Source organism: Ambystoma mexicanum, chromosome 2q (assembly GCF_040938575.1).
Source record: "Ambystoma mexicanum isolate Mex_15411 chromosome 2q, UKY_AmexF1_1, whole genome shotgun sequence".
Lineage (NCBI taxonomy): Eukaryota > Metazoa > Chordata > Amphibia > Caudata > Ambystomatidae > Ambystoma > Ambystoma mexicanum.
The window spans coordinates 717,894,725-717,907,071 of record NC_090924.1 but is presented as its reverse complement, the minus strand read 5'-3'; the positions used below and the strand labels follow the sequence as shown (position 1 = coordinate 717,907,071).

At 44.7% G+C, this 12,347-nt stretch overlaps 1 protein-coding gene across 1 annotated transcript in view; it reads left to right on the top strand.

Moving 5' to 3' along the window:
* The window catches only part of PAXIP1 (PAX interacting protein 1), a 584,896-nt gene that overhangs the window by 336,351 nt on the left and 236,198 nt on the right, over positions 1–12,347 (top strand). The window contains exons 12-13 of the mRNA XM_069647937.1: positions 7,375–7,559; positions 7,682–7,725. Of these exons, the coding sequence (XP_069504038.1) occupies positions 7,375–7,559; positions 7,682–7,725 (229 nt within the window). The remainder of the gene's footprint in view (positions 1–7,374; positions 7,560–7,681; positions 7,726–12,347) is intronic.

The window sequence follows — 12,347 nt, the reverse complement described above, 5'->3', positions numbered from 1 at the left end:
CCATCTCGGTTGGACTGCTATACTTGTAATGGCTCAGAACACACAGCTCATATGGGCTCTTATACTTAATGGCATACAGTGTTGGTAAAGCATCTGCATTACATTCAAGCAAGTGCTGCATCTGCAATTATAGAGTTAGGGGTCAGACAACCCCTAACTCTATAATTCGAAGCCTAATGGCCAAAAGAAGGTTTGCACACATCTATAAAGGAGCACCCAATGGTAAAGCTGCACTAGTGTTAGGAAAGATTTCGTAATTGTAGGTAATTTTCCTTCCATGTGGCAACCCCTAAACTTTTTGCTGTTGTTTTTCACCTTGTTCTTGACTTTGCCAGAGAAGTGCAGCCTTCTGCCGCACTCCTGGGCTTTCGCTCCTTTCTCACAGGAAAACTGACATGCCCTTAAGACAGTCAGTACCGGGGAACGCTGTTTCCCGTAGTTTCTTTTATCATGTTGCGGCTTTCGTGCAACATGACACAAGAGGGCACTGTAAGCTAAGTTACAGCTCTCTTGGGTCTCTAGCCTTCTACAGGCCATAGATACTCGTTTAGGATTGTTTCTGATCGGTGCAAGTGATTCAGGGACGGGAATGGTGGCAGCGATCGTTTCTTGTGTTTTGAGCTCCTTTTGGCGTTCTAAGCGCGTTTCTCACCCTTAACCCAAAATGGTGGCCTGGCTCCCAAAATGGCCAGACCTCGAGGCTCCTTTGTCCTGTCCGCTGACCGTCTTGCTCCCTTCACCTTCCCCAGGTCGAGCCGACCCGGGGCCTTCCTTATTTGGGCATGTACTTTCCCGCGAAACACGGATGCTTTCGCGGGCTTCTACATGTCTTTTGTGTGCCTCCAGGATGTGGGCTGGGATGTCTGGTCCCAATACACATCCTGGGTGCCAGAGAGTCTAGGGTGGTGTGAATGCCTGGGACCACCGTGGTCCGTGATTGGTCCACGAATGGTGTGAGTGTTGATGAGCGGATCTCCCATTGGGTCCCCTCCGTTTTGGCGCGAAGGGAACCGTGGATAAGAGGGGGCTGGAAACACCACTACCATGTCGATCTCCTGAGTTCTCACGAACGAAGGAATACAGGAGCCAAGTATCCTGCAACCAAGAGGCTGGACCGAGGAATCGCTGGTGACCCGCTGAAGGACTTCTCCTCTGCACTGCTGTCGCCTTGTGAAACCCTTTTCACCTTTGATCGAACCAGAAGGCCTGTACTGGTACTTCGTCCCTTGGAATAGCGGGAACAGCTATTCTCGGCATCTTCACCATCTCCTGCCAGTAAGCCTTCGGAAGTGTCTCTGGGCCATCCAGCTGACTGACCAGCTTACACGGGAGTCTTGCTCTGTAACCGCCGCCAGGTTGTGTAGTATTTCGAGCCCTTGTCACTCTCACACGCTTCGTACACTTGGCGTTCCCAGGTCTGAAGTGAGTAGTGTACATTTGGCTCAGATACACACGGCAGCTCCGTTGCCCTGCTGTGGTAACAAACTGTGCGGGTTTCTTCGATTGGGACGTCTTTTTACTCAACACGACGACGAGGCGTTCCCTGCTCTTCTGAACCTGCCAGCTGCTGAAACTGACGCGGAGAAGCCTGGGTCTGCTTGCATCGGGGACCGGTGAGTAGCATAGCTAGGATCTGGTCGCCCTCCTGCAGGAGCCCATTGCTTTTCCCTGCTGTGTCAAACAGCACCCTTTTCCGTACTCGCGCTCTGCTTCTGCCCACTGTGGAGGCTGCGCTTGAGTCGCGGAACTTGTTCTTCTTCTTTTGTGCACTAAACTGAACTGCCTGATTTCCCTCGAAGAGCTTCTCCTTTTGCCCGTTGGCACCAGCGCGTGCAGGTACTTTTGAGCACAAGGCTCCACTCTTCGCAGGGCTCGGACTTCCATCTAGTTAGGTGCCTCTGAAGGTGAACTGGGTCTAAGCATTATTTCGCACTGCCTGTTTTCCCTCCCTTTTAGGTGGACTACACATTTCGTGCATATAACGCTTGAGACTGGTTGTATTTGTATATATATTGTGTTGATATGGTATGTGTTGGTTTACTATCGTTATATTGTGATTTTCTCGCTACGGTCATTGTTTTAAAGGCCTTGGAATAAATGTGTATATATTTTTAATATAACAACTGTTTGGAGTAGTTTGTAAGTGATCTTGCTTTGTGTGCTCATTGCGGGCTTTCAGTCACCCTCACCCCTCTTGAGACCTAGTCTTGACCGCCGCGATCGCTACCTTGATTGGTCTGGCTCGTCCAGAGGTTACCCTGTTCCAAGTAATTAGGTTGGCCTTCTGAACTTCTGCGCCACCAGGACAGAGTTCAGAAATCCGTCTTAACAACTAGAAAAGGCATTTTCAACATTTTGCATATTTGTTGGTGCTATGTTAAAAACAAACAGAAAAATAGGAGAGGAAGAGCAACTCTGAACCTAAGCAAGGTCGCAGAACAAAGATGGGTTGGGGGTGGGTGAGGAGAAGGGTCAGAGAACATACTAGACAATCCAAAACAGGAATTCAAGCAACAGGAAGAAAGAGCAATGAGCTACATGATGGGGCAACAAAGAAGGTGAAAAGGGAAACTGAGTTATTAATAGGACAAACGCCCAATGGGCGTGAGGGATAGAAGCAGAGCAAAATAGACATTCAGAGACAGTAAAATAAAACGCAGATCAACAGCAGGTGTGGAGAGATGGAAATAGAAAAGCAAGGACAGGTCGATAACATAAGAGACAGTGCAAGAAAGATAACCAAAAGGAGTAGCAACCACAACCGAGAAAAGGAAAAAACCGATAGCCAGAGTAATGACATGAGGGGAATAGGAGTTATATCAACCGATACAGCGAGCTATTCGCAGGAAACATCAACAATAGAATGCAGAGATGGGACAGGAAAGTGACAGAGAAGCAAATCGCTAAACGTGCCATTGCAAAACTTAAGGGTGAGAGGCAGAGCGGCAGAAAGTGAGAGACAGGGGAAACAGAGTAGCAAAGGGAAGGAGAGATGGAGCAAAAACATGGGGTAGCTGTCAAACAGGTAGTGCCAGGCAGCAATGGTAGGCCCGAGAGGCAGAGAAGCAATGCTGGTCGACTGAGGGACTTGATTTATGAATAACCCGATGTAACTACCTGGCATCTGTAGTAGCTCTTAAGAGTGTGTGCCCAAGTATCATGAAGATGAAGCTGGATAATATGTCTATACGGTTCTTGTGTAGGGAAAATGTTTTCCACAGTAACAATAAATTATTTAGAACCACTTTGAAATACTTCTGTTTTCTCACTAATGTTTTTGAACAAGGTTTTAATTTTACGCGCAAATTGGATAGTCTGGCACTTTTTACTCTCTTGCAAAAGAGGAAACACATTTTTACTCTTAATTTTTACTCTCTTAAAATTGGATTTACTCTCTAATTCTGAAATTTGGGAGTAAAATAATTACACTCCAAAATCCTATCTGGAGCACTGCCTTCGCACAACAATACTGTTTAGCTACACTTTCTAAAGGTGACCCACAGATGGGTCAGGCAGTGTTAAAAAATCTTTTTGCCGCTTTGCCTTCAAACAACCCACCACCTTCTCCAATTACTGCTTGCTAATCTATGCAAAGCATGTGATTCGAAGCAGAACCACAAGCCCCAGAAGGCATAAATGACTTACCGTAATCGTATTTTTGATGCGTGTATCTGCTTAGATTCACATGCACCTGCCATTCCTCCCCCAGGGTGTTTAAGGTGGCAGGGCGAATCATAGATGTCACACCTCATCACAACGTACCTATTCAAGCATACGCTCCATACTCCCTCTTGTTAGAAGAAAAACTATCCGAGGGACCTCGACGCGTGAGGGATCATGGGTACAGCGGATGTCACACTAGGGATAATAATACAAACAGGCCCAGTTGACGTCCCTTTTTCGGACTTCGAACTCTGCACCGAACACTAGATGTTGGCCTATGCATAGAAAGCATGTGAACCTAAGCAGATACAAGCATTGGAAATAAGATTACGGTAAGTAATGTATGCCATATACAGTCACCAGAGAGATATTGAACAACGTTACTGTTAAGTAAAATTATGTTCCTATCTTTCAGGTACAGCTGATTTTAGATACGATGATCAAAAAGCAATGGAATGGAATAACCAATGTTTATTCTAAGGAGAACAGGGGGAGATGAATGCGTTGTGACTACTTAGCGCTTGACTCTGATTTTCCCAGATGACTAGATGGGTCGGGGGGGTCGCTGGAGGTAGGTGTTTCTGCTATTTGATCTAGTGAGGGGTGATCAGGAGCTGTGGGTGCATGGATCTTTCTAGTAGGTTCCAGGAGCAAAGTGCAACCCTTTGTGAAGAAGACATGCAGAAGGCACTGATGCAGACCTCTTCAGGACACTACGGGGAAAGGCGAGTTCCATCGACGGCCACTGCACACAGGTGATGGCAGGCATTCTTCCAGTCGCTGTTGAGAACCTTACTGAGCAGACTCCCTTGAAGCTGGGAGTCTGAAATTCGTCAAGAAGGCGGCTTACACCACAAGCTGGCGACTACCAAAGCTCCGGCAACGAACGTGGAACAGTGACTATTTTAGCAAGGTAGCCCACTGGAGAGCTAGCTGGTCAGTCCACCGGGTGGTCCAGAGCCACTTCCAAAGGCTCAGGACAGCTGGATCCTGTGTCGAGACTGGTTTGTCCCACCCGTCCAAGGGTTGAAGTATGTCACAGGGCCTTTGCAGATCAAGTAGTCCAGCAAGGCTTCACCAGGTCAAACGCAGGAAGGGCTGCTGGGCCTCTTTGGGAGTCTTCCACGGATCTTCAGTCGGCTGCTCTTCTACACAGGATACTTGGCTCCAATGCCGATCTGAAGATGCAAGTCCTTGATGCAAGTCCACCAATGGGAAGGATCTGCACCATTCAAACAGCCAGCAGTGGTCAAATCAGGGACAACTGTCGGTTTTACTCATGCCACACACCTACACTTTCAGACAACACAGATGTGGAATTAGACCAGACAGTCCTACCTCCTTCCTGGGCCAAGCGTGCGCACGCACACATCCACAAACGCACACACATACACACGTACACGCATCACTATCCCGCGAAAATCAGCTGTTTTCCTGGGGAAGTGCATGATCGTTATATGGGATCTCCTGATCTGAGAAACCAGAAAGAAGGCCAAACAACAATATGACCGTTTTAGGCCATACGTGGTAAACGCAAATAATGCACAATAGAAATAACGCACAAATTGTAACATTAGGTTTGCTGCCACCAGCTCGTCTTTAGGCACATATAAAAGTAACCAGAAATCCCAATTGTAAAAACTAGGGTGATGCAAAAGTATCCCCGCTGCACTGCATTTGAAGATGCTGTGGGCACTGTTAAAAAGTTAACCAAAAGGTAAAAAGACAAAAGGAAACTGTTTCACAGTACTGATAGTCTGAAGGACTGCTCAGTTTGCCCATAACAAAATGAGCAAAAGGCCAGGGGGAGTGCAGTTAAAGGCCTCACTTTCCTGCAAAAAGTTCAGGACCTATTTAAAAAAAAGAAAAAAAGAGGAGGGGGGGGGGTTCACAGAAATATGGATGGAAAGTTGACACTGCACACATTTTTCTCATACAACATTTGCGGAACACATTTTGTATGTATTAGACATAAAGAAAGGATTCATGTAGGCCATGATTTGTGTCCTGCAAAAGACTTATCAGAAATGTAACCAGACACTTGGTGTGCTACATAAGACGCCCATTGCAAGGGAAGACATCGACTACACTGCTTTTCAATGATGTTAGATTAAACCAAATCTGTAAAGCACATTTTGGAGGATGAGCCACACCTTTTGCAAGCATTACAGTTTTTATAGTAAACTAGTGGAAAAGCCTGTGTACACTGGCTAATGTGAGTAAAGAAGACAATGCATACATATATTATGTGGTGCATTTTAACATAATTCATGTTAATAGGAAAAAATTATTGTTAAGGGTCTTGCTCCTTTTGCATGGAGGAGTAGTGAACTCAAACAAAATCTCATAGAATCGTTGAAAGGTCGAAAGGTCAGCATAGTACATATGGCCAATTATTGTATCTGCTCCTCATTGTCTTTTCTTATTCCACTTACAGGTTTTGGACTCGAATATTTAATGTCGTGGGATGTCAAAGTAGACATGAGATCATATCATAAAATAAATTTAATGGAAGTCAAAGTTTAAAACGTACATGAAGAATATTGTTGATAGAATAAATACCAAGAAATATTACAATGAATAATTACATAATACAGTAGTACATTGAAAACATTTCTTTTGTTAGAAAATAGTGCTTAATGAAATTAATGTCTGCTTATATGTTTTATTAAATGTGTATATTTTCTTAGTGTATGCAACTTGATGGCTGTTAGTGGTTTCCCTGTCTTGGGCCTTTTCTGCAGCTAACTGTATGTTATCATTGTTGAAATACTCATTTTGTTTGCCTGGAAGATGAATGAAGTCTTATTGTTGTATGCATAAGGCAACAGTTCCCTCTAGCGGCGATAACATGCAAAGCGGGCAGGACGTCTTCAGACAAACATACATCTGCCCTTTTATTATATAGTGTGATGTTCTGGTAATTACCAAAAGGGAACGTGCCTTCCTTGTAAATCCTTTCAGATCTGCATTGCATCCTTACATCCCTCTTGTTCTGTAGTCTATTCTAAGTTTTTTTAATGCGTTACAGACCACTGGCCTGAAGTAAAAGTAACTTGCCTGCAATTGCAATAATAGTTTTCATGTGAGAATATCACCCAGAGATTATTGGGCATCCATCCTTCTTTCCCTAACTTTGGAGGCAATGGTTGCACACGTAATCTGAAAAGGTCTTCTTGGTGCAGGGTGGCCATGGTCTGGAGATTTAATGGGCGCAGTGCCTGTTCTGAGGAATCTTTGAATTCCCTTTTTATGTGCAAAAGTCGCATGCAGCATTATCGGTCTCTTTTAGTGCTGGAAAAGGACACACATGTCTGAGCTGTTTTTTAAAAGAATGCCCTGGAAATAATCTGAGCATTCTCTGACTAGTGGCGTTTGAGGGATGATTGCTGACATGGTGAGTGTCTACCTTAGACATACACTCGAGGTATTCACCGACAGTGTGAATTTATTTTCAACATGTTGTCTGGGATATCGCGTTAGAGAGCAGGATTATGCACGACCTGATATTTAACAGACAATCAGTTGCAAAGTCCTGTTACAGGTAATTAAAGCTTCCATATTTTCAGTGTAGACTGCTTTGCATATTTGTTTTCATCAAGTCGTTACTACTTGTACACTAGTGTTGGTACGGCAGAAGGGGTCGTACTGTAATTTGATCATAATAGCCAAGTCTGACATTTACAACATTATTTCTTTCTTGCTGATAAGAGCCAGTAATCTGAAGTATGAGAAAGCTAAAGAATGGAGGATACCCTGTGTGAATGCACAGTGGCTCTGTGATATACTTCTTGGAAACTTTGACGCTTTGCGACAGATTCAGCACAGCCGATATACAGTCTTCAATCTGCAGGATCCACTTGCCCCATCACAACCCCTGGTCTCCAACCTTCTTGGTGAGTTGATGAGAAATATTGAATTGAATGCAAACCTTTTTTGCATGTTTACCACTTTTTATTATTTTGTTTTTCCAATTAAACAAACTTGATACATTTTTATTTGTGTTATCTTCATATAGATTCTTGGAGAGTGCCCATAAAAGTATCCTCAGAACTCTTAATGGTATGTTTATTTATTCCAAGTCTGCTTTACAATGAAGTACATTCTCATAGCCATTGATGAAACAGAAAAAAACGACACCAGGGTTTCATTAATGTGTGAAGGTAGTAGAACGCTTTGTTTGCACTCCTGATTAGGCTTTGCTTAGATGTGGAATTGTGTGTGATAAACATTCACCAGGTAAAAATTGATAAATGAACATGCTGATCAATGCTCTCGCATGCACCAACCACTTTTGTTCTTCAGATATGTAATACACAATTATAATTGTATGTGTTAATGTGGCTCTCCTTAGACACTTGCTGGTACGGCAGAATTTGATTTCTTCAAATTGTTACTTAAAAAATTAAATTGAGATATTTACAGCCATTATTTATTACTTTGTAATTCAACAATTTTCAAAGCTAATTGTTTTCTTTCATTAGTCCCATTAATGCATGATTTTTGATTAGCTTGTCTTATGTTTGCTAACAGGCCAAAGTATCCAGAACAAGTACAGTTTTTTTTTGGGTCATTTGGTAGTTCATGTCTTTAAAGATCAAGCAACAAGAGACAGACCCACCTCAATATCAATCAGCCTCAAGCTTTCTTACCCGTTGCTGGAAATTAAGTAAAGTTTTTGAAGTGGGTGTGCTTTACTCACTTTTACCCCATTGCTCCCTACCCTCCATGCTAAAAGCATATTGACTGGAATGGAGACTTGAATTAAGCATGTTTGCAGAAGCGTACATTGTTTAAAACAAAAGCAGTGAGGCCAAGTGCATATGAAGTTATGCGCCGTGCACAGGCCTTGTATGCAAACGCTGCCTTCCTAAACCGCCTGTCCTTTTCTACTTTACGGTTATGAAATGAAGCGGTGTGTGTGACCGTTTTTGTGCACCCCAATTCTTTTTGTACCTTTTGTTGCACGAAAACTGGCTTAAGTGCTGTGCACCCTGCTCCCTATGATTTTCAACCAGAGACCTGCAACCTCTCTAAATAGTGCCTTGGCACAGATCACATCTGGGCACTATGTACTGCATGTGGTGGTTTCTCTGGCAGGACACTTGGGGGAAAAGCTGCATGAAGTGGGTGGAAGTCTTCCGCTCCACTACTCCTTCACACATTTTTAGTACGGTATCATAGCTCTTAAGGAGAATACTTCTTATCTTTCATGCTTAGGCTTCAGTCGAGGTCCCTGCGCAATGCATGAGACCCCTCCCAGAGTCGTTGAAGTCATGAGGATGACACCACTGGCCTTCTCATGCAACTGTTCCTCAGCACCAAAGCACCCTTCCCCTGGTTGATGAACAGTTGTGACTGACCCATACAGGTTCACATCAGGCTGTGTTACAGAATGTCAGATTGTGTCGCAAGGCAAAAATCAAAGGCAACAAAACCTTGTCTCTGGCTGCAGCTACTGTAGGGAAGAGTGCCAGGCCAACATAATATGTACTGGTTAGGGAGATTTACCATTTTTATGTTTCATCCCCTCTCAGAGTGAGATCGCCAGCACTTTTTGCTGGACTTCTGGGCTTTTTCTTTCTATCCTGAATGAGTGGAGCCTTTTTCCACTCATTCTTATTTGCTCTGACTTTTGGAACTCTGTTTTCTGTGTTTTATCTTTACTATGGAGTCTACTTGCCTCCAAATCTCGTTTAAGGCATCTTGTGCTTTACTTTTGCAACAAACATCACCTTATGTGCAGTGTTGCTGGGAGCCCTTTGGGTTTTCCTTTGAGATCATTTTCCTTATCCTTACCACTGTTCTTAAGGATATAGGATACATTGTATCCCTCCTTAAACTTTATACTATGAGAGATTGGCCCACACGCCCTTATATGGAGTGCCAAGGGGATTCTTAGTATCCCTCATCTCTCTGCGCCTGTGACTTTAGTCACACAGACAACCCTCCATTTATGGCTGGTGGCAGTGGATGTGGTCTACCAATTCGCACTATTGTGCGATTACTGACCGCAGACTATATTCACAGTCTCGATTGTGCGCAAAAGGGTCACCTATGTTCGAACATAGTGGCTCCTTTCTTTTTTCGCCATTTCTAGTGTGGTTGTTCTTAGTTAGCTCTTCTTCTACCATTCAGAGAGTGGGGAGGTCTGTGAGTGTGTGTTTGCCTTTGGCGGAAACCCTTGGGTGTCCCCGCCTAGGCTCCAGTGTGTCTGGGTAGTCAGGGAGTGGGGGAGGAGTTAGTCACTCACCTGCTCTATCTGCCTGAGTGGCTGAATGGAACCAGTGCCCACTGGGTGTCTGGCTGTCCTGATTGTACAACCACCCACCACTTTATGTAAACTGCTGAGAGATTACAGAGGAGTGTGTGCTGTAACTGAATAAAAGGTGAGGGTCTTTAGGTGAAAAGCAATTCGACCACTGGAACTTGAAGTAACCAAACAAGATGATGACCAGAGACGACTGCAGACCCTTTGCAACACCGAGAAGCGACCACTGCTGTGACTCTGTTTTCTATGCGACAGAGGAGCTCCGAAGAGGACTCCTTCCCTTTGGCTGGTGGGACTAACCAGCCCTGGGACAAACTACAATCTGAGCCATCTCCCGAGGTGCTGTGCCTTTCCAGAGCTGCAGACCGCGAATACCAGGAGACCTCCGACCCATTTGTAGTACATCGTCTTGCTAAGGCCAAATCTGTCCATGTCTGTTCTGAGCTCCAGGTGAACCGTCAGAGACACAATCTGACCCATCCAAGGTCTCTCACCAAAGTGCAGCAATCACGAAGATTGACCTAGCGAATTGCGTCCTTTGTTGGTGCTACAGAAAAGGTGTCAAAACAGCCGACTGACAAGAGAAGACAAAGAAATCCATGCCAGAGGCCCTCGCTCTCTTGAGACTGCTGCGGAGACATCCCATTCAGTCCTGCCTTTCGTCACCAGACCAAGGAATACGAAGACCGGGTCCGTCACTGCTGCACAGAGGAGAATCCAGCCATGAACATTTTGTCAAACCTAAGGTACTGTGGGTGAAAAGGTATTGCTTCCCTTCAACCAAGAAGTCGCTCCAGAGTGTTGGAGTGCAAAAAGAGGCGACCACTCTTACCTCTGACCCAAGCTGTTGGCTTGTGTCCCTTTGTGAGTCCTTTAACAGGGTCTCAATAGTTGTATTAATTCTTCAAGCATCCTTATCTAGAGACTTAAAGTATCCACAGGAAACTTTGCTTTTCTGCTGCTTCGTAAGACTTTGAGCCCTCTCTAAACTGGCTTTTGCATAAAGTTAGGGATCAGACTTTTAAAGCTTTAGTTTGTTCAGAAACTACCTCTTGAACGTTAAGCTCTGTCTAAGCCCTTTGAGCCCAGCTCAGATGTGAAAGGTTTGTATATTCCCCCATCCTGGCTCTGCTTGCTGCTACCAGAAAGACTGTAGCCCTGGGGATTGCCTCCTTGTTCCTTTTTGAGGGCAGAGATGACCACTCCATAGGAAGCTGTTCTAGAAACAGGAATCACAGGGCACACCTGTTCCCAAGAGGAATATCCTCACACCAGGGTCATTTTCTGACATTCCTTCTGGCCATGGGCTCTAAAAGAATGAGGGTGTGTCTGGGTACCTGGCGGAATTGTTTGGATGAGATTCCTCTGGAATCCGCGTTCCCTGACCGTGCCTGGGAGAAAGCCTGCAACATTTAGTGTGTAGTGGCCAGCACGGATTGTCTGGCCTCCAAATATTTATATGGTGCACAAATGTCTAATTAGAGTAAACCTTTAACTTCTGTTTTGGCATTAAAGTTGACCCTCTGCACCAGGAACTTTGCCATCTGTTGGAATATGACCCTGAAGCATCCGTAGAGACAAATGACTTGTGGAAAACTGATGCTAAGCAGCAACAGCTTGTGTACATCGAGAAACCAGATTGTTACGTTCCGGATAGTCGTCACGCTGTCGGAAACTGTTTGGTACTTCTTTCCTTGGATCCATTGTCTGAAGGCATTGTTGTCTCTCCAACTGCTATTCCTTGCCTGTGCTGCTTGAACCCTGCAACTGAGCACTCCATTTAGGCTTACCCGCATGGCTGCCGTCCCTATTGTACCTTTTGTTGGACACAAACTCTCGTTATGGCATTTTTCCTCTCCAACTTTTTGGGTGCCATACACTATTTGCTGACTTAACTAGTTTTTCTTTTGTGGCCAGAGGGATTTCTACTGATCCCTCTGGCCTAACTTCTTAAGGAAAACCGTCTCTGGTAAAAATACCAAGCAGGACCCTAGCAACTGACTTGGCAGTTACTGTCCTGAGTGGGATGGAGGTATGATATCTGGTGGAATAATCAACAACCACCAAGATAAGCTTACTGCCAGAGGATTTGGGAGTGTCTAAGGGACCAACAATGTTTATCCCTGCCCTCTAATATTGTATACCCACCGCTGGTAGTGGTACCAAAGGGGCATGGATCTTTGCCCCATTTTTGCCACTTTACTGACAAGTGAGGCACCTCTTGCATTGGTTCTATAACTGGAACCACACCTTAGGCCAGTAGAAAAATATGCGTAACTTTTCCTTGTGCCTCTTTGTTGCAAGATGACCTGCAAGGTGGACTTCATGCTCCGACTGTGAGAGGGGGGGAAGGGGTCTCACAGACTGCGGAACCACCTATCTTCCACTGAGGACTCTATGGTCTCACTAACTA